The sequence below is a fragment of the Capra hircus genome, chromosome 2 (assembly GCF_001704415.2).
Source record: "Capra hircus breed San Clemente chromosome 2, ASM170441v1, whole genome shotgun sequence".
NCBI lineage: Eukaryota > Metazoa > Chordata > Mammalia > Artiodactyla > Bovidae > Capra > Capra hircus.
This window is the reverse complement of record NC_030809.1, coordinates 19466610-19489595: the sequence shown is the minus strand read 5'-3', so window position 1 is coordinate 19489595 and position 22986 is coordinate 19466610. Positions and strand designations below refer to the sequence as shown.

The following is a 22986-nucleotide window of genomic DNA, read 5'->3' as shown; positions in this document are numbered from 1 at the left end:
ACTGTGCATACCAGGGAATTTTTGAGAGCAAAACGGGATTCTATCAACAAAATGCCAGGACAGTATATATCAGCTGGGATTGCACGGTATGGTAATCTTAGCTCTGGGGAACGACAGTCCCTCTCAAATAAACACATATATTAAGAAGTTAAATAAGAAGTTGTCCTTCAAATAAGACCACTAAATTCTTTTTCCTAATGGTATGGCCTTTTCACAGCTATGGCGTCCAGTGACATATTTCCTTAACAACAAGAAACTAAAACAACTGAAGCTGGATAGGATTCCAAAAACCTCAGAGATTCACTGTCAAGCATACAGCATATGAAATACATTTGGTCAATTTTCAATTTTTCAGAGGCTGATTATCCAACTAATGCATTATCTTTTGGACCCTTGTTTTATTTCTTCTACTGGTTAATTTAACAATATGTCAGTTATGATAAGAAGGTTTGATGGAGAAGAAGATGAAGCTATTACATAAAATGAGTTTGGGGAATTACCAATAGATTTCAATTATCCATGTTACTCTTACTGAAGGCTGATTCATTGTGAAGAGTAGAGATTTAGCTGGACAGTCTTGCTGTTTCTAAGACAGAATTGTCCTTGTGCTTTTTGTAATTATTGTACAGAACATATATGTGCAATTGTGAACATATAGATCCTTACCTTCCTCATTCCCGTGACCTGTGATTAATGCAATGAAAACATAATCATGATCACTTAAATCAACTTGTAGTAACATATAAAAATTAAATAAAGGAATTAAGTTTCAATATTCATGCCTTTTATTGTGGGGCCATGGTCTTGATACAAAGAAGAAGAAATACTGGTGAGCTGCTTTTTGGAAGGCAAGAAAAACAATTAGAGTCCACATGGTGTATAACCTATGGCATATAAGGCTACTAAATTGTCTTAAAATGCAATGTTTACGAGCTTAAGAATGAAAGGAATGTACCATGAATATTAGAAAAATATTGCCATACACAGAAGTATTGGCTTCTCCTACGTTAATTTGGCTTCTCCTTCTTAAATTTAGTTGGGTAATCTCTTCATTTATTCAAACCTTAATCATACTTCAAAGTCTAAATTAACATCCACTTCTCTTTTTGAAGGTTTTTATCTATTACAAAACCAGTGTCTCTCTGTGTTCTTAGCTATAAACACTCATAATGCTCATTTGTCACCTAATTTATACTATCTTGATATGTCACTGCAGTCATATTATTTAACTTACTATTTATTGCTTGACTTTTCACATCAGACACCAGTACACTCTCCCAAACCATATTGCAAATTCTTTTAGAGTGGGGGCCATTTGTGATCTAACCTTGTATCTTTCTGTGCATGCACGCTTGCGTGTGCTGTGCGTGTGCGTGTGTTTGTGTGTGTGAGTCACTCAGTCCTGTCCCACTCTTTGTGACCCCATGGACTGTACCCCACGAGGATCCTCTGTCTATGGAACTCTCCAGGAAAGAATACTGGCGTGGGTTGCCATTCCCTTCTCCAGGGGATCTTCTCAACCCAGGGATTGAACCCAGGTCTCCTGCATTGCAGGCAGATTCTTTACCATTTGAGCCACCAGGGAAGCCCCTATCTTTCTTTAGGAGCTAACAAAATTTTAAATGTGTTTAAGTTGGATTGTATGAAATTACCCATATTTGGTCATTTTTGATAAATGATCAATAAAAAGTGAATTTTATATGGTTCAGCCTAATAACAGTTGTTCTAGAAATAATTGTGGAATGAGTAGAATTATATTCAAAATTTTAAAATCATATATATATACATATATAATAGATCATTTAGAATAGATCATTGAATTTGTTTTACTTTTTCTAGAAGCTATTCAGTCAAATGGCTTTATTATTAGTTCATTAGCTTTTAGGCATGATTTTTTAAAAAATGAATATGACTATTTTCTAGGGAAATAAGCATAATTGAAATAACAGATCATAAAGTACTAACTCTCTTAGCATGGTAATGCTAATATTGAATTTTTCTGGCACTGTTTACCAGCTGATAAAACCATTCTTTAGACTAATATTAGTTATAGGTAATCTTTTTTTTTTAATTTTTATTTTTACTTTATTTTACTTTACAATACTGTATTGGTTTTGCCATACATTGACATGAATCCACCATGGGTGTACTTGCGATCCCAAACATGAACCCCCCTCCCTACCTCCCTCCCCACAACATCCCTCTGGGTCATCCCCGTGCACCAGCCCCAAGCATGTTGTATCCTGCATTGGACATAGACTGGCAATTCGATTCTTACATGATAGTATAACCTTTATTTTTGAAGATATATAGTATCCCAGGCACTGTTCTTAGCATTTCCTATTGATGCACTCATTGAAGAACCTGCATCTCAACCCTGTGAAATGGGTAGTAATATCTTTTCTCAGATGAGCAAATTGAGGCATGAAGAGGTAATTTGCTCAAAATCACACAACTAGTAATCATAGAACTGTGTGTCAAATTCAGGCAGTCTGGCTTCAATCCTTCTTTTAAATGCCACTGGAATTCTAATCAATAGAAATAGAGTTATTCAAAAGTTAGAATAAATTAAAAATAATTTAGCCTTATGAAAGATATAGCATCTGGTGATGACTTTATAATTTAGAGTTACAGAGGTGAATAGACCAAAGCTGCCTGAAACCTGCAGCTTTAGTTCTTTCATAAGCAACTCAAAACCAGTTTGCATTACAGGGCCTCAGTCTTCTACATTAAAATCTGAAATTTATAGCTTTGAATCCTCTACAAGAATGTTATAAGAGGAGAGAAAATAAGATAATGTAACACGTGATAGTAAGATAGGGTTATATAACACGTGTGCCTTAATTAATCAGGCACATTTATTTTTATATTTAGTTATGAATATATGCATGCAAATATTTTTTAAGATTATGTTTAATGTTACTTTTTAAATAAGCAATGTATGTTCTCTATCAAAGATATTTGATTTCTTTGGTACTTGAAAACTATACAAAATCACACAAACAGAATACTGCTGATTCACTCCAAACAGTAATCAATAGACTGAAATATGTATGCATATATAATGTACATTATGTTATCATAATTAAATATACATATAAAACATGATCGGTAAAATAAGTTGTCTTAATGTATAAACTATAAGCATTCTTTATAATTGAACTTTTTTTTAACAATAAATGAAATAATCCAGTGTGATTTTTCTTGTTTTCAAGAAAAGAAATACACTTTCCTCTGGAATTCAGCATCAAATAATGACAAATGCATTAAATAGGTAAGTGAGCATTTGCCTTTAAATTTCTGAGCCTGAAATTGGGTTGGGTTGGCTTGAAAAATGGGACCGTTAAATTAGATGATTTTATGTTGTTCAAATGACAACTTTCTCCAAGTGTCTGAAAGTAAGATTTGTTTATCATTTCTAAAATCTATTCTCTAGGAAATGCAATTCTGTTCCTAATAAAATAACCAAGTGTACCCTCCCCTTTAAGAAAACAGCTAAAAGAAAACAGCCATGAATATATTTTTCTTAGATATAGACTTAGGAACTTACTATAATAAGTTGAGTCATTCAAAATCTGTGAAAATTTTTCTGTAAGGAGATCCAAGAAGCCCTTATCCATAGTTAAGTTTAGGAAGAGCTAATAGAAAAGGTTGGAGGTGTGTTGTATGACTGGAGGCTTAAATTTTTTAAATCAGACCTTTCTGAAATGCTTGATTTTTCTGATCATTTCCATGAATTACATGTTTAATGTCATCAGGGGGTTATCCCTATGGGCAAACTGTGCATGAGTTTGCTGTGCGGTTTTACTGCTGTTTCTGCTTTAGAAGAAGTGCTTGAAAACTCAAACCAGTGTTCCATCAGCTCAGCCAGTTCAGAGAAAGCGGTGTTAGAGGCAGTGTTACCTTCTTACACGCAGTGATGGAGCCGCCCAGGCTACTTCCCGAGCTGGCGCTGCTGCTGCCCTGCTGCGTTTCCGGAACCTGGTACATCAGGGGTGACTCCAAGCTGCTGTTTGTTCCCCAAAACACAAAAAAGAACACATTCAGTGAGTCATCTGCATATTCAGAAAGAAAGAAGCACAATGTGCTTTATGCAAAATCATCTTTGCAGACTGAGCTGGACACTGCAAAGCTTCTGCTGACATTGATGTTTGTTTCCTTGCTGGTTTCACTTTTGTATTTGGTGGAACCACGATGACCTATTCCATTCTGAATATAAAATTGTGACCCATCGCCCTCCACGGACTGTGGATGGACACATCTGCATGATTTCTAGCAGAGTTGACACATTTTCTTCAGCAAGCAGTTTTAAAACCCAAGTAATATTCTTTCCATTGTCACATTATTTCTACTCAGCCAAAATGAATACATAAAAAATACTCATATTATTTTTTCAAATGAGAGGAAAACAATTTTAATTGGGAAGCAGTGTGGTACCATGAGAAGAACATGAGCTTTAGAAAACACAGGTCATCTTTTTATCATCCCTGTGACTGGAGACAGTATCTTAACTTTCTTGTCTCCAAAATTCTAGACTTAAATCCTCCTCCCCTGTTCCCGTCAAATCTTGGTGGGCTTGACTACATACAGGGGTGTATAAATATTTAAAAAAATCTGAAACTGCTTATATAGCCTCAAGACATGATAAAAATCAAAATTATTTTTAGAAAATAGTTTTAGAATATTGAAGGGAACAGCTACCCACTCCAGTATTCTGACCTGGAGAATTCCATGGACTGTATAGGCCATGGGATCATAAAGAGTCAGGCATGACTGAGTGACTTACTGAGCTGAGCTGAGAAATATTAAGATTCAGAGGGCTTCTTGTATATTTAAATTAGGCTGAATAAGTTTCTTCTGAAAAATATGCAAATCTAGATTTTTAAAAAGTATACTGATATCTCAAGTCTACATATTTTATTTTTGTGGTTGTTGACCACATAAAACATGTACAATTCATTAAAACACATTTTTTGAAATATTGTCTAATGACTCTTTATGTAATTATCAACCCAACATATAGAATTTTTTTTCTTCAGATTAAAAAGCACGAAACAGAAGATCCGTTAAACATTGTGTTTCTAAATAACCTATAAGCCTCACGCTTGAGGTTCTGAATTAGTCAATTTTCACTGCATTGCAATTAGCCATAAGTCAAATATTGCATGCATGTAGTCCATTTGTATTTCTGTTATTAACTACCATGAATAACATTCTTTTTTCACATGACCGCAGACAGTACTCTGTAACAGATCAAAAATTTGGGTAACAATTTCATAGAATAATTCAAGCAAAATCTATTTTGTTTTAAACATTATGTATTGTTTTCTGAGTAACTGCCACCTTGAGGAATAGAATGAAAAGACAGCATCCATATTATTTTTGATGAACTAGGGAAAGATTGGGAAAGGAAGGATGACAGGAAGAAAGGAAGGCAGGGATAGAAGAAGGAAAGAAGAAGGAAGAAGGAGGGGGAGGGATCAGGAAACAGTGGGAGAAGGTAACTGACTCTAGATCCTGGTTCCAACATCTTAGCCAAGACACTGCCTAGCTTTTCAGTGTCTGTCTCTTTTTCATTTATAAATGAAATGCTTGCAGTCAAGTCTGTGGTCCCTGCTAGCTCTGGACCTCACTTTCAAAGTATCATTGAGAGTCTGACTTTTCAGCCCTGTTTTTCAGGCTTCTTGCAATGTAGGGCCTATACCCTACTTACCGTCAGTAACTGATTCTTCCTCAAACCCAGTTCCAGACCTTCTGAATGCTTTCTCGGCCACAGGTGAGTTTGACTTTTACACCAAACAGGTTATCATTGTGAGATTCTAAATCATTTACACATGGAAGACAGGATCACCGACCAAGGTAACTACAGTCAATGACAACTTGGCCCATGACTCAAAAGAAATTGAGTTATTATCCTTAGTAGGAGCCAGTCAAAGCTCTGTGCGCAGGAGTTCAGAGAGACAGGCTAAAGAGTCTACATAGCTGCCTGCCCTGCTTCTGCTATGTCCATTGGGCATCTCTAGTGACCTGGAGGATCACTTCCATCCAGGCCACCAAAGGATTTAAGTCCAGTGTTGGGACATTCCCCATGTCTCATTGCAGGGTTAGCAATCCTGAGAGCGGGAAGGAGGAAGGCTGAGAAATGAGATGGACACAAACCTGATACAAAACACAATAGAAATAGAGCTTCAGCAATCAGTATCTCTCGAAAGGAGGATCACATCTAACTTAGGGAAAGTTGGGTAGGTCCAAAATCAGGGAACCTAGGTTAGAGTAAAAGATCAGCCATGGAAGCTCCTTGTTTTCCCATAAAGCACATTATGCATGGCTGCAGGTAGCCACATTTCTCAGCCGTGTCTGACTCTTTGGGACCCCATGATCTGTAGCCTGCCAGGCTCCTCTGCACATGGAATTCTCCAGGTAAGAATACTGGAGTGGATAGCCATTCTCTTCTCCAGGGGATCTTCCTGACCCAGGGATCGAACCTGGGTCACCCCCACTGCAGGCAGATTCCTTACCGTCGGAGACAACAGGGAGAGTAGCCACAATACCACAGTGATTATTATACACATAAAAGTTTAACTGCTGAGTTAGTCATGGATAAAGAAGAAACGCCAAGTCACCAGATCACCATATGGTCAATACTGAAATCAGACTGATTATATTCTTTGCAGCCAAAGATGGAGAAGTTCTACAAGTCAGCAAAAACAAGACTGGGAGCTGACCGTGGCTCAGATCATGAACTCCTTATTGCAAAATTCACACTTAAATTGAAGAAAGTAGCAAAAACCACTAGACACCATTCACGTATGACCTAAATGAAATTCCTTATGATTATACAGTTCAGTTCAATTCTGCTCAGTGGTATCTAACACTTTGTAACCCCATGGACTGCAGGACATCAGGCCTCCCTGTCCATCACCAACTCCTGGAGTTCACTCAAACTCAGGTCCATCAAGTCAGTGATGCCATCCAACCATGTCATCCTCTGTCGTCCCCTTCTCATTCTGCCCCCAATCCCTCCCAGCATCAGAGTCTTTTCCAGTGAGTGAACTTTTCACATGAGGTGGCCAAAGTATAGGAGTTTCAGCTTTAGCATCATTCCTTCGAAAGAACACCCAGGACTGTTCTCCTTTAGAATGGACTGGCTGGATCTCCTTGCAGTCCAAGGAACTCTCAAGAGTCTTCTCCAACACCACAGCTCAAAAGCATCAATTCTTTGGTGCTCAGCTTTCTTCACAGTCCAACTCTCACATCCATACATGGCCACAGGAAAAACCATAGCCTTGATCAGATGGACCTTAGTTGGCAAAGTAATGTCTCTGCTTTTGAATATGCTATCTAGGTTGGTCATAACTTTCCTTCCAAGGACTAAGCGTCTTTTAATTTCATGCAATTACCATCTGCAGTAATTTTGGAGCCCAGAAAAATAAAGTCTGACACTGTTTCCACTGTTTCCCCATCTATTTGCCATGAGGTGATGGGACCGGATGCCATGATCTTCGTTTTCTGAATGTTGAGCTTTAAGCCAACTTTTTCACTCTCCTCTTTCACTTTCATCAACAGGCTTTTTAGTTCCTCTTCACTTTCTGCCATAAGGGTGGTGTCATCTGCATATCTGAGGTTATTGATATTTCTCCCGGCAATCTTGATTCCAGCTTGTGTTTCTTCCAGTCCAGTGCTTCTCATGATGTACTCTGCATAGAAGTTAAATAAGCAGGGTGACAATATACAGCCTTAATGTACTCCTTTTCCAATGTGGAACCAGTCTGTTGTTCCATGTTCAGTTCTAACTGTTGCTTCCTGACCTACATATAGGTTTCTAGAGGCAGGTCAGGTGGTCTGGTATTCCCACCTCTTTCAGAATTTTCCACAGTTTATTGTGATCCACACAGTCAAAGGCTTTGGCATAGTCAATAAAGCAAAAATACATGTTTTTCTGCTTTGTCAATGATCCAGCGGATATTGGCAATTAGATCTCTGGTTCCTCTGCCTTTTCTAAAACCAGCTTGAACATCTTGGAAGTTCATGGTTCACAAATTGCTGAAGCCTGGCTTGGAGAATTTTGAGCATAACTTTACTAGCGTGTGAGATGAGTGCAATTTTGCAGTCGTTTGAGCATTTTATGGCATTGCTTTTCTTTGGGATTGGAATGAATCCAGTCCTGTGGCCACTGCTGAGTTTTCCAAATTGGCTGGCAGATTGAGTGTAACACTTTCACAGCATCATCTTTTAGGATTTGAAATAGCTCCACTGGAATTCCATCACTTCCACTAGCTTTGTTTGTAGTGATGCTTTCTAAAGCCCACTTGACTTCACATTCCAGGATGTCTGGCTCTAGCTGAATGATCACACCATTGTGGTTATCTTGGTCATGAAGATCTTTTTTGTACAGTTCTTCTGTGTGTTCTTTCCACCTCTTCTGAATATCTTCTGCTTCTGTTAGGTCCATACCATTTCTGTCCTTTATCGAGCCCATCTTTGCATGAAATGTTCCCTTGGTATCTCTAACTTTCTTGAAGAGATCTCTAGTCTTTCCCATTCTGTGGTTTTCCTCTATTTCTTTGCATTGATCCCTGAGGAAGGCTTTTCTATCTCTTCTTGCTATTCTCTGGAACTCTGCATTCAAATGCTTATATCTTTCCTTTTCTCCTTTGCTTTTCGCTTCTCTTCTTTTCACAGCTATTTGTAAGGCCTCCCCAGACAGTCATTTTGCTTTTTTGCATTTCTTTTCCTTGGGGATGGTCTTGATCCCTGTCTCCTGTACAGTGTCACGAACCTCATTTCATAGTTCATCAGGCACTCTGTCTATCAGATCTAGTCCCTTAAATCTATTTCTCACTTTCACTGTATAATCATAAGATATTTAAGTCATACCTGAATGGTCTAGTGGTTTTCCCTACTTTCTGAATTTAAGTCTGAATTTGGAAATAAGGAGTTCATGATCTGAGCCACAGTCGGCTCCTGGTCTCGTTTTTGCTGACTGTATAGAGCTTCTCCACCTTTGCTGGCAAAGAATATAATCAATCTGATTTTGGTGTTGACCATCTGGTGATATCCATGTGTAGAATCTTCTCTTGTGTTGTTGGAAGAGGGTGTTTGCTATTACCAGTGCGTTCTCTTGGCAAAACTCTATTAGTCTTTGCCCTGCTTCATTCCGCATTCCAAGAACAAATTTCCCTGTTACTCCAGGTGTTTCTTGACTTTCTACTTTTGCATTCCAGTCCCCTAGAATGAAAAAGACGTCTTTTTGGGGTGTTAGTTCTAAAAGCTCTTGTAGATCTTCATAGAACCGTTCAACTTCAGCTTCTTCAACATTACAGGGTGGGGCATAGACTTGGATTACCGTGACATTGAATGGTTTGCCTTGGAAATGAACAGAGATCATTCTGTCATTTTTGAGATTGCATCTAAGTACTGCATTTCGACTCTTTTGTTGACCATGATGGCTACTCCATTTCTTCTAAGGGATTCCTGCCTGCAGTAGTAGATACAATGGTCATCTGAGTTAAATTCACCCAGTCCAGTCCATTTTAATTCACTGATTCCTAGAAAGTTGACATTCACTCTTGCCATCTCCTGTTTGACCACTTCCAATTTGCCTTGATTCATGGACCTGACGTTCCAGTTTCCTAAGCAATATTGCTCTTTACAGCATGGGACCTTGCTTCTATCACCAGTCACATCCACAACTGGGTATTGTTTTTGCTTTGGCTCCATCCCTTCATTCTTTCTGGAGTTATTTCTCCACTGATCTCCAGCAGCATACTGGGCACCTACCCACCTGGGGAATTCCTCTTTCAGGATCTTATCATTTTGCCTTTTCATACTGTTCATGGGGTTCTCAAGGCAAGAATACTGAAGTGGTTTGCCATTCCCTTCTCCAGTGGGCCACATTCTGTCATACCTCTTGCCCGAGGCCAGGGGTGGCAGCCGGGAGGTGCTACCCCATGTCAAATGAGCGGTGGCTGCGCAGGCACAGGAGGGCTGAGAGGAGCTACTCCACGTTAAAGGTCAGGAGGGGTGGTGGTGATGAGTTACCCCTCATCCAAGGTAAGGAGTGCTGCTTCGCTTTGCTGGAGCAGCCGTGAAGAGATACTTCACGTCCAAGGTAAGAGAAACCCAAGTAAGACGGTAGGTGTTGCAAGAGGGCATCAGAGGGTAGGCACACTGAAACGATAATCACAGAAAACTAGTCAATCTAATCACACCGACCACAGCCTTGTCTAACTCAATGAAACTAAGCCATGCCGTGTGGGGCCACCCAAGACAGGCGGGTCATGGTGGAGCGGTCCCCAAGAAAAAGAAATGTAAAAGGCAAAATGGTTATCTGAGGAGGGCTTACAAATAACTGAGGAAGAAGAGAAACTAAAGGCAAAGGAGAAAAGGAAAGATAGACCCATTTGAATGCAGAATCCCAAAGAATAGCAAGGAGAGATAAGAAAGCCTTCCTCAGTGATCAATGCAAAGAAAGAGGGAAACAATAAAATGGGAAAGACTAGAGATCTCTTCAAGAAAATTAGAGATACCAAGGGAACATTTCATACAAAAATGGGCACAATAAAGGACAGAAATGGTATGGACCTCTAAGCGGACCAACAGTTAGAACTGGACATTTCTGCTCCTTGGAAGAAAAGCTATGACCACCCTAGACAGCATGTTAAAAAGCAGAGATATTACTCTGCCAACAAAGGTCCATCTAGTCAAAGCTCTGTTTTCTCCAGTAGTCATGTATGGATATGAGAGCTGGACTATAAAGAAAGCCGAGTGCCAAATTGATGCTTTTGAACTGTGGTGTTGGGGAAGACTCTTGAGAGTCTCTTCGACTGCAAGGAGATCCAACCAGTCAATCCTAAAGGAAATCAGTCCTGAATAATTCATTGGAAGGACTGATGTTGAAGCTGGAACTCCAATATTTTGGCCACCTAATGCGGAGAGCTGACTCACTGGAAAAGACCCTGCTATTGGGAAAGATTGAAGGCAGGAGAAGGGAACAACAGAGGATGAGATGGTTGGATGGCATCACTGACTCGATGGACGTAAGTTGAGCAAGCTCTGGGAGTTGGTAATGGACAGGGAGGCCTGCCGTGCTGCAGTCCATGGGGCCGCAAAGAGTCGGACACAACTGAGTGACTTAACTGAACTGACTGACCCACATATATCCTGGTATGAAAATCTTTCTGCCTTTGAGATGATTGTGAGATTGAGATCCTAGTCAGAGGTGAAGGTGAAGAAGGGATTTGAAAGTGTTGCTTGCCTGCAGGGCTGGCTCCATGTGTTTAAGGCTAACCATCTATAGCAAAATTAACAATGTGCCCTCAATGCATCTTCTGCTCCCCTGAAACACATTATGAATCAATTTAATGATGCCTATATCTAAAATATATCTAGAGAGGTGCATCTTTTAAATCACGTGACATGAATGTAAGTTTCCAGTAGGTGACTACAACCCAGCTCAATCTATTCCCATGCCTTTGGGAAGGAGATGGAATTTTCAGAGTATCTGCAAAAATATTTTCTCTCTAGAAGCAGAACACTTGCTGCTACAGGATGAGACAGCGATGGCAAGAACATGAAACTCATGCATTTATTAAAAATGAGCACAAACTGACATTGAAAGAACTGCTGTCAAGATACAGCACAGCCTTATAACTTGCTCTTAATGGGGAAGGATGTAAATACTTCCCTGGGACATTTTTGTTTGATTTTGACAAGTGTTGACAGTATTTATTAAGCACATCCTTTCCATCTGGTTTCACGCTGAAACTACTGAATGCATTTCAGTGAGGAGGAAGATCAAGCTAGGAAGGAAGGCACCAAAGCAGAATTTAAAGTAGCGACTTTAAAAGTATTATAGGAGGAGAAGCAGACACCTTTGTAGAACAATGTCGTATGTCAATGAGATCCTGAGTTGCCACCATACTGCAATCAATGATTCATGCAATGTGAATAAGTAGGCCAATCTTTAGTGGTGAAAATAGCTTAAGGAATATTCAGTGATTTCACCAGAGAATGAAGTGACCCACTACTGGAAATTGAGTGGTTTTTATGTTGCTACTCGAAGTTCAGTCTATGTACCAGCAGCACTCTTGGAAGCTTGTTGCTACCCAGGATCTCATGACCTGCCCTAGAGCTACTGAATCAGATCTGCATTTTGACACTATACTCATGGGATTCACATTCTCATTAAAGCTTGAGAAGTATTTATCTAAAGTCTTAAGTTAAATATATATTGTTTTTGCCCTTGAGCCTTTGCACATGGTATTACTTCTTTTAGAAATGTACAGATGAACCTATCTTCAGGGCAGGATTAGGAATGTATTTGAGACGTAGGGAACAGACACACGGAGACAGGGTAGCAGATGTGAGGTGAACTGGGAGATTGGGACTCACATATATGCACTGCCATGTGTAAAACTGATAGCCAGTGGGAAGCTGCTCTATAGTGCACGGAGCTCAGCTTGGTGCTCTGTGATAACCCAGATGGATGGGATGGAGGTGGGGTGGGAGGGACGTCCAGAAGGGAGGGGACTGTTGTTGTTCAGTCATCCAGTCGTGTCCGACTCTCTACAGCCCCAAAGACTGCAGCACGCCAGGCCTCCCTGTCCCTCACCATCTCCCAGAGTTTGCTCAAGTTCATGTTCACTGCATTAGTGGCGCTGTCCAGTCATCTCATCCTCTGATGCCCTCTTCTCCTTCTGCCCTCAGTGTTTCCCAGCATCAGGGACTTTTCCAATAAGTGGCATCAGGTGACCAAAATACTAGAGCTTTCGCATCAGTTCTTCCAGTGAATATTCAGGGTCGATCTCCCTTAAGATTGATCGGTTTGATCTCCTTGTTGTCCAAGGGGCTTTCAGGGTCTTCTCCAGCACCACAATATGAAGGCATCAATGACTTGGTGTTCTGCCTTTTTCACGGTCCAGCTCTCACAACTGTACCCGACCACTGGGAAGACCATACTCTTGACTATATGGACCTTTGTTGGCAGAGTAATGTCTCTGTTTCTCAATACACTACCTAGGTTTGTCATCGCTTTCTTGCCAAGAAGCAATGGTGTTCTAATTTCATGGCTGCAGTCACCGTCCAGAGTGACTTTGGAGCCCACGAAGAGGAAATCTGTCACTACTTCCACTTTTCCCCCTTCTATTTGCCATGTAGTCTTGGGGACAGACTTCCTCGGTGGCTCAGACAGTAAGGCATCTGTCTACAACGCGGGAGACCCAGGTTCGATCCCTGGGTTGGGAAGATCCCCTGGAGAAGGAAATGGCAATCCACTCCAGTACTATTGCCTGGAAAATCCCATGGACAGAGGAGCCTGGTAGGCTACAGTCTGTGGGGTCGCAAAGAGTAGGACACGACTGAGCGACTTCACTTCACTTCATTGGGGGCAGGTGCTATGATCTTAGGTTTTTTTAAAATATTTAGTCTTAAGCCTGCTTTTTCACTGGGATATATGTGTACATATAACTGATTCATTTCATTGTATAGCAGAAACTAACACAACACTGTAAAACAACTATACCCCAATTAAAAAAAACACCCTTCCTGTACCCACCTCCCACCGCAGCCCACACCCCTGCTTCCTTCAGAATAATCTCTACTCTATCCTTTGAGTCTCCATTTATACATCACCTCTTGCACCTCTTTCTTCCCCTCTCTCTGCTAAAGAGACCACTGCTCCTCTCCAACTTCCAATGCCCAATGCACACACATGCACACACACACACTCACATCCACATCCTCACATTTCCTCCACCCTCATCTTCCAAATCTCAACTCAACCCAAGAAACTAGATAGATACTCTTGTGACTTTCAATAGCACTTGTCCTATGACAGCACTTGTCAAAATGATATATAATTGCATAATGTTTGTTTGTCTCCCTGTTTAGGCTATAAATAGTGCTTTCACTGTCAGGGATCCCTTACCACCTAGGACAGCACTAGGCAGTGATGGATCCTCAATTAGTGTTTATCAATGTTGTTTTTCCTTATCTTTCTGAGCTTCCTGGTTGACCTCAAAAGATTATGCACTGAAGAGTGTTTGAATTAAATGCTAAATTTCCTGCAGTGGTGACAGATGGTGAGATAAGCCACATCTGAAAAGATAATTTAAAGAATTTCCCAGGACAATTCTAACAAAAAGGGATCCTGCTGCTGTTGTTGCTGTTGAAGTCAAGTAAACACAGTGAAAGTTAGATAATTTGAAGATTCTAAGAGCTAAGGTTTATTCTTAGCTTCTCCCCCACATAAAGAATGCTCTTAGTAAAATATGGTAATTGGTTTGATTGTCTCAATCCTATTAAGGATATCTATTCTTGGGCCTTACACTAAATCCTTTAATCTCAACACCAGAAGAAAAATAAAAACTCCTATCTATCAGAAGGGATTTTGAGCAAGAAATCAAGTGCCCCTTGTTAAAACCAGTTTAACAACAGGCCACAACCTAGAATTTAGAGGATTTTAAAATACACATTTGTGTGGTTCAAAATGAAAGTTTGCTAAAGTGAATGTCCTTATTTTACCCTTATCTAAAGGGATTAATTTGTTAGATGAAGAAAACGGGTTTAGGTCAGTCTTTATGTTTTTGGAAAACTGAAAACCCAAAGCAATCTTGAGAAAGAATAAAGCTGGAGGCATCATACTCCCTGATTTCAAACTATATTACAAACACCTATAAAACAGTGTGATCTTAGCATAAAAAACAGGCACAGAGATTACTGGAACAGAATACAGCACCAGAAGTAAATGCACTTATATAGGGTCAATTAATCTATGACAAAGGAGCCAAGACTATACAATGTAGAAAAGGCAGTCTCTTTAGTAAATGGTGTTGAAAAATGGAACAGCCACATGAAAAAGTATGAAACTGGACCCCCTACCTTATGCTGTGCTGTGCTTAGTCTCTCAGTCATTCCTAACTCTTTGAAATCCCATGGACTGTAGCTCACAGGCTCCTCTGTCCATAGGGATCTCCAGGCAAGAATACTGGAGTGGGTTGCCATGCCCTCCTCCAGGGAATCTTCCCAACACAGGGATCAAACCCAGGTCTTCCACACTGAAGGCAGGTTCTTTACCAGCTGGGCCACCAGGGAAGCCCATGAATATCTGAGTGGGTTGCCTATCCCTTCACCAGGGGATCTTCCAGAACCAAGAATCGAACCAGGTCTCCTGCATTGCAGGCGGATTTTTACCAGCTGAGCTATGAGGGAAGCTCCCCCACTACCTTATATCATATACAAAAATTAACTTGAAATAGATTAAAGACTTGAAAATAAGACCTGAAATCATAACACTCCTAGAAGAAAATAAAGGCAGTAAGCTCATAGATGATTTTTTAAAATCTGACACCAAAAATGAAAGCAAAAAAGCAAAAATAAATTAAAAAGATTCTGCACAGCAAAGGAAATCATCAACAGAATGAAAATGCAAGCTACAGGAAGGGAGAAAATATTTGTAAATCATATATCCAATAAGGGGCTAATATGCAAAATATGCAAAGAACTCATAATGCTTTATAGCAAGAAACTGAACAGCTCAGTTAAAAAGTAGGCAGAAGATCAAAATACAGATGGCCAATGAAAAGATCATTAATCACCAAGGACATGCAAATCAAAATAACAAAGAGATATCACTTCATACCTGTTAGAATGACTAACAGACAAAATAGCAAGTATTGGAGAGGATATGGAGAAAAGGGAACACCTGTACACTGTTGGTGAGATGTAAATTGATGCAGTCACTTATGGAGAACAGTATGCAGTTTCCTCAAAAAATTAAAAATAAAACTACCATATGATCCTGCAATTCCACCTCTGGGCATTTCTCCAAACAGAACAAAAACACTCATTTGAAAAGATATATGCACCCCATGTCTATTGCAGCATTATTTACAAGAGCCAACCCATCCTAAGTACATCCATCAATGGATGGATGAATCCAAACATACAAGCATGTGTGCATACATGCACACAGGAACTGGGATATTATTCAACCATAAAAACAAATGAAATCTTGGCATTTGCAATGACACGGATGGACGCTGAGGGCATTATGCTTAGGGAAATAAGTCAGACAAAGAAAGACAAATACTATTTGTACAATCTCGTTTATATGTGGAATTGAAAACATACATGTATATATGTATTTATCTATATCAACTGAACATTCTTCTATTTAATTTTTCAGCACTGATTTATTATAAGACATAGGTTGCAAAAAATAATAAGCTATTTGTATTGTAAGCTGAAAAGAATGAGAATCATAGAGTATTTCTGCAGCAATCTTCTGAGGATGGCAAGAAAAACAGACATTTCAACTGCGCCTTTATATTCGCAATCAAGTTGATGGAAACAAATAGCCCCAGGTCATTCACCTTAAAACCTAAGTAAAGAAATAAACAGTTGGCCAACCAGAGGTATATAATTGGTATAGAATTTAAAGGCTCAAGAGACAGTTTTCTATGACAGTTAACCTGGGGTATCCTCTAATGCACATTAATGAAGTCTCTTTTATGTACAGTTGGGAAGGTCCCCTAGAGGAGGAAATGGCAACCCACTCCAGTATTTTTGCCTACAGAATCCCATAGACAGAGGAGCCTGGCGGGCTACAGTCCATGGGGTTGCAAAAAGTCGGACACGACTGAGTGACTAATATATAATATTTTTATATCATCTGCATCTATAAAACAAAAGGGAGAGGTAGGTGGAAGAAATGGGTGAATGTTTTTTGCTTTGTTCTTTACTTTTTAAATAAATTACATTAAAACTGGTTTGCTTTAAAAATCACATGATGTGTAAATTTCTTCATCTTCTGACCAATCTATTGACAAATACTCCCTCCTTGGCCAAGCTTTAGTCAAGTTCATTACACTGTTCATGAATCAGAAATCTCAGCCTTGTGATACTGTCAATGCTGCTAATGAAACCCTAAGGCCTGATTTGCCAGGTGGCTCAGTGGCAAAGAATCTACCTGCCAATGCAGGAGACATAGGAGATGTGGGTTTGATCTCTGAGTCAGGAAGACTCCCTAGAGGAGGAAATGGCAACCCATTCCAGCATTCTTGCCTGGAAAATTCCATGGACAGAAGAGCCTGGTGGACTACAGTCCATGGGGTCACAGAGTCGGACACGACGGAGCATAAGCACAAATTGTGATTGTTAGTTGCTCAGTCGTATCCGACTCTTTGCAATCCCAGGGACTGTAGTCCACCAGGCTCCTCTGTCCATGGAATTCTCCAGGCAAGAATACTGGAGTTGGTCCCCATTCCCTTCTCCAGGGGAACTTCATGAAGCAGGGATAGAACCCAGGTCTCCTTCATTGCAGGCAGATTCTTTATCATCTGAGCTGACATGACTGAGCACAAGCACCAATTAGCTATACTCTAATTCAATATTGTTTTGCTAAAGCAAAAACAATACCCAGCTGTGGATGCGACTGGTGATAGAAGCAAGGTCCCATGCTGTAAAGAGCAATGTTGCATAGGAACTTGGAATGTCAGGTCAATGAATCAAGGCAAATTGGAAGTGATCAAACAGGAGATGGCAAGAGTGAATGTCGACATTCTAGGAATCAGTGGACTAAAATGGACTGGACTGGGTGAATTTAACTCAGATGACCATTATATCTACTACTGTGGGCAGGAATCCCTCAGAAGAAATGGAGTAGCCATCATGGTCAACAAAAGAGTCGAAATGCAGTACTTGGATGCAATCTCAAAAATGACAGAATGATCTCTGTTCGTTTCCAAGGCAAACCATTCAATATCAACATAATCCAAGCCTATACCGCAACCAGTAACGCTGAAGAAGCTGAAGTTGAACGGTTCTATGAAGACCTACAAGATCTTTTAGAACTAACACCCCAAAAAGATGTCCTTTTCATTCTAGGGGACTGGAATGCAAAAGTAGGAAGTCAAGAAACACCTGGAGTAACAGGCAAATTTGGTCTTGGAGTAAGGAATGAATCAGGGCAAAGGCTAATAGAGTTTTGCCAAGAAAATGCACTGGTCATAGCAAACACTCTCTTCCAACAACACAAGAGAAGACTCTACACATGGACATCACCAGATGATCCACACCGAAATCAGACTGATTATATTCTTTGCAGCCAAAGATGGAGAAGCTCTATACAGTCAACAAAAACAAGACTGGGAGCTGACTGTGGCTCACATCATGAACTCCTTGTTGCAAAATTCAGACTTAAATTGAAGAAAGTGGGGTAAACAATTAGACCACTCAGGTATGACCTAAATCAAATCTCTTATGATTATAGGGTGAGAAATAGATTTAAGGGACTAGATCTGATAGATAAGAGTGCCTGATGAACTATGGACTGAGGTTCATGACACTGTACAGGAGACAGGGATCAAGATCATCCCCATGGAAAAGAAATGCAAAAAAGCATAATGGCTGTCTAAGGAGCCCTTACAAATAGCTGTGAAAAGAAGGGAAGCGAAAAGCAAAGGAGAAAAGGAAAGATATGCCCATCTGAATGCAGAGTTCCAAAGAATAGCAAGGAGAGATAAAAAAGCCTTCCTCAGCGATCAAGGCAAAGAAATAGAGGAAAACAACAGAAAGGGAAAGACTAGAGATCTCTTCAAGAAAATTAGAGATACCAAGGGAACATTTCATACAAAGGTGGGCTCGATAAAGGACAGAAATGATATGGACCTAACAGAAGCAGAAGATATTAAGAAGAGGTGGCAAGAATACATAGAAGAACTATACAAAGAAGATCTTCATGACCAAGATAATCATAATAGTGTGATCACTCAGCTAGAGCCAGACATCCTGGAATGTGAAGTCAAGTAGGCTTTAGAAAGCATCACTACTAACAAAGCTAGTGGAGGTGATGGAATTCCTGTTGAGCTATTTCAAATCCTAAAAGATGATGCTGTGAAAGTGCTGCACTCAATATGCCAGCAATTTTGGAAAACTCAGCAGTGGCCACAGGACTGGAAAAGGTCCGTTTTCATTCCAATCCCTAAGAAAGGCAATGCCAAAGAATGCTCAAACTACCACACAATTGCACTCATCTCACATGCTAGTAAAGTAATGCTCAAAATTCTCCAAGCCAGGCTTTAGCAATACATGAACCATGAACTTCCAGATGTTCAAGCTGGCTTTAGAAAAGGCAGAGGAACCAGAGATCAAATTGCCAACATCCACTGGATCATGGGAAAGCAAGAGAGTCCAGAAAAACATCTATTTCTGCTTTATTGACTATGCCAAAGCCTTTGTGTGGATCACAATAAACTGTGGAAAATTCTGAAAGAGATGGAAATACCAGACTACCTGACCAGCCTCTTGAGAAATCTATATGCAGGTCAGGAAGCAACAGTTAGTACTGGACATGGAACAACAGACTGGTTCCAAATAGGAAAAGGAGTACGTCAAGGCTGTATATTGTCACCCTGCTCATTTAACTTATATGCAGAGTACATCATGAGAAACGCTGGGTTGGATGAAGCGCTGGAATCAAGATTGCCAGGAGAATATGCAGATGACACTACCTTTATGGCAGAAAGTGAAGAGGAACTAAAAAGCCTCTTGATAAAAGTGAAAGAGGAGAGTGAAAAAGTTGGCTTAAAGCTCAACATTGAGAAAATGAATATCACGGCATCTGGTCCCATCATTTAATGGCAAATAGATGGGGAAACAGTGGAAGAAATGTCTGATAGCCCATCATAAGTAGATATTATGCACAAAGCTCTATTATAATAGAAAAGATAAACAAGTACTGTACTGTAGAACAGACTGTATTGATGATTATATACATAATACAAAAGCATTTATTGAATGATAGTCTGTGTGTCAGATGCTTTGCTTTGAAAATTCGTATACTATCTCTGAGTAGATAGATGACAGCAAGTAATGGCCTCAGGAATTTCATCACTTCCGTAGGGGTTTATTTTTATACTTTAAAACTCAGTTTCACAATCCTAGCCTTCACCAACACCCCCAAGAACTAACCTTGAAAATATAACTCCTTGTTCAGAAAAGAGGATCAAGAGAAAGACAGCATAGTTTAGCTTTCTGCCCCCTCCCTTTTTGTTAACAGGAGCTATGGGAAACTTTCGTAAACATATGTCCTACAAATGGTGTATGGAAAATATTATTTTAATGTTAGACAAAAGGTACCTATCACTGCTAAGTTAGAGTTGCATGAATATGCACTATGAAGGCCATTAGATGATTACTATTGACATACTTGGAGAAGGCAATGGCACCCCACTCCAGTACTCTTGCCTGTAGAGTCCCATGGACGGAGGAGCCTGGTGAGCTGCAGTCCATGGGGTCACAAAGAGTCGGACACGACTGAGCGACTTCACTTTGACTTTTCACTTTCATGCATTGGAGAAGTCAATGGCACCCCACTCCAGTGTTCTTGACTGGAAAATCCCAGGGACGGAGGAGCCTGGTGGGCTGCTGTCTATGGGGTCGCACAGAGTCGGACACGACTGAAGTGACTTAGCAGCAGCAGCATTGACATACTTATCCCAAAGTTCTTTATGTCTTAAAAAAGGCTCAGGTGATATTTGTTTGGATGGTCAAAACACATCATGTATGTCACTGCATTCTGCTGCATCTAGATTTTAGTTCAGATACATTAGTAATATATGGTATAGTATCCACCTCCATTCCCAACTAATTTCTGTTCTTCCACCAAACCACCTGGGCAAGTGCTTCATTCTGTTATACAATCTTCTCTGCTGCTGCTGCTAAGTCACTTCAGTCGTGTCCGACTCTGTGCAACCCCATAGACGGCAGCCCACCAGGCTCCCCTGTTCCTGGGATTCTCCAGGCAAGAACACTGGAGTGGGTTGCCATTTCCTTCTCCAGTGCATGAAAGTGAAAAGTGAAAGTGAAGTCGCTCAGTAGTATCCGACTCTTAGCGACCCCATGGACTGCAGCCTACCAGGCTCCTCCATCCATAGGATTTACCAGGCAGAGTACTGGAGTGGGGTGCCATTGCCTTCTCCGACAATCTTCTCTACACTGCTTCTAAGCATATTGCCACCATTTAATGCATAGCAGATGCTTAGTGTCTATTGACTACTTTACACTGTCTTTTAAATATACCCCTTTTAATGATCAGGAGTTAGAGGTTAGTGTAATCCAAGTTTATATCCCTGGTAAATAACTGCTCTGTGATTTGCTCTGCTTTTCTTATCTCTACATCATGCTATTTCTCATAGTAACTTCTAATTTTCCCTCTAATCCTTGGCTTCCATGACCGTGTCCTGTAAATGAGCCCCAGTGGAGCCAAAACCTAGTGCTTTGGTATTTGAGAAAGTCTAGGTTCAAGTTTCTACTTTAGTACTTATCTACTTTAGCTGGGTGAAATTGGACATGTGACTTAAACCTCTCTAAGCATTCATTTCCTCATCTGTAACATGCAGATTATAACAGAAGCTGTGTCATGGAACTGTTCTGGTGGCTAAATGGGGTTATTGTCTTGTAAAGCAGTAGCATAAGGCTGGCACAGGGAAAGAACTAGATACTAAATTGAGAAATGATACCATGTTAAGCTCTATAAATTGCCTTATTCTTAAGATTCTCCTTATCAGTTTTTAAGCATATTTTGATATTAAACACAATATGTGCAGACCTTTTGAATAAATGCATAAGCATTTAATACTTGTGATTTTCTTGTTTTAATTTTTATTGTAGTTGCTTTACAATATTGTGTTAGTTTCTGTTGTACAGTAGGGCGAATCAGGTATACATACACAGATATCCCCTCTTTTTAGGCTTTCCCTCCCATTTAGGTCACCAGAGCACACTGAGTAGAGCTCCCGGTGCTATGCACCAGGTTCTCACTAGTTGTCTGTTTTATACACAGCAGTGCGTACATGTCAATCCCAATCTTCCAATTCATCCCAACCTCCCCTGTTCCTCCTTGGTGTCCAGACATTTCTTTTTTACATCCATGTCTCTATTTCTGCCTTGAAAATTGGTTCATCTGTATTATCATTTAGATTCCACATACATGCGTTAATACTCAGAGGCGATCATACAGAGATAAGTAACTCAAAAAGAGAAATAAATAGTTGTTATAGTGACATTTCTCTTTTCTGTTCTCAGGCCTGAGTTTCTAAAATATATACATACTTATGCTGTCTCTTGACTGTCACCATGAGACTATAAAATAAAGAGCAATGAACTGCTTTTAAATCCAAGGAAACACAGAATTCATTCAATGAGTCTAAAGCTGAACAAATATATGGCCTATTCAGACACACAGTCTTTTATTTGTCAACAGGGGGAAATATTCAAGCTTACAGAGGACTAATATGACTTCAGTGAAAATATGAATTGAAGGTTTTCTTGAGGAAAGAGGTATTGCTATTTTAATCGAAAAAAAGAGAATACTTTAATAAATACACAAGAATTACTTTTCTCTACAGTGGGACTACATGTAACTTTGTTCTGTATATTCTAAATCTCCTATACCTGTGTTTTCATGTGTTCATAATTTAAAAGATAAAAAAGAATTATTTTTCTAAGACAATTTATGTATATTTCCCTCTGTTTCTGTTTGCCTTCTTCATTTGCTTGGCAAACCCTTTCTTCTGAGATACTGGGAGTTACGCTTCTGTGAAGCCTTTGCTTCAGGTATCATCGGAATTTACTGTATGACAGACGGAGTTCAAATCTGGTGCTCGGTGACAATGTAGAGGGGTGGGATGGGGTGGAAGGTGGATGGGAGGTTCAAGAGGGAAGGGACATATGTATACCTAAGGCTGATTCATGTTGATGTACGGCAGAAAACAACACATTAAAGTAAAGCAATTATCCTTCAATCAAAAAGAGAGAGAGAGAAACATTAGGAGAGGGAGGAGAGGAGTCATGCACTCAAGCCAGAGCTGGCTTGAGTCATGCATGCTGTTTATTTACATTGAAAGTCAGTTATATCTGGATTTTCCTGGTAGGTCCAGTGGTTGAGACTCTGCAATGCCAGTATAGCAGGTACAGACTTGATCC

The 22986-nt window shown here is 40.0% G+C and overlaps 1 protein-coding gene across 3 annotated transcripts in view; it reads right to left on the bottom strand.

Moving 5' to 3' along the window:
* The window catches only part of SPHKAP (SPHK1 interactor, AKAP domain containing), a 193198-nt gene that overhangs the window by 134789 nt on the left and 35423 nt on the right, over positions 1 to 22986 (bottom strand). For all 3 annotated transcript variants that reach the window (XM_013973104.2, XM_018058678.1, XM_013973111.2), the window contains exon 2: positions 3904 to 4009. In XM_013973104.2, the coding sequence (XP_013828558.2) occupies positions 3904 to 4009 (106 nt within the window). The remainder of the gene's footprint in view (positions 1 to 3903; positions 4010 to 22986) is intronic.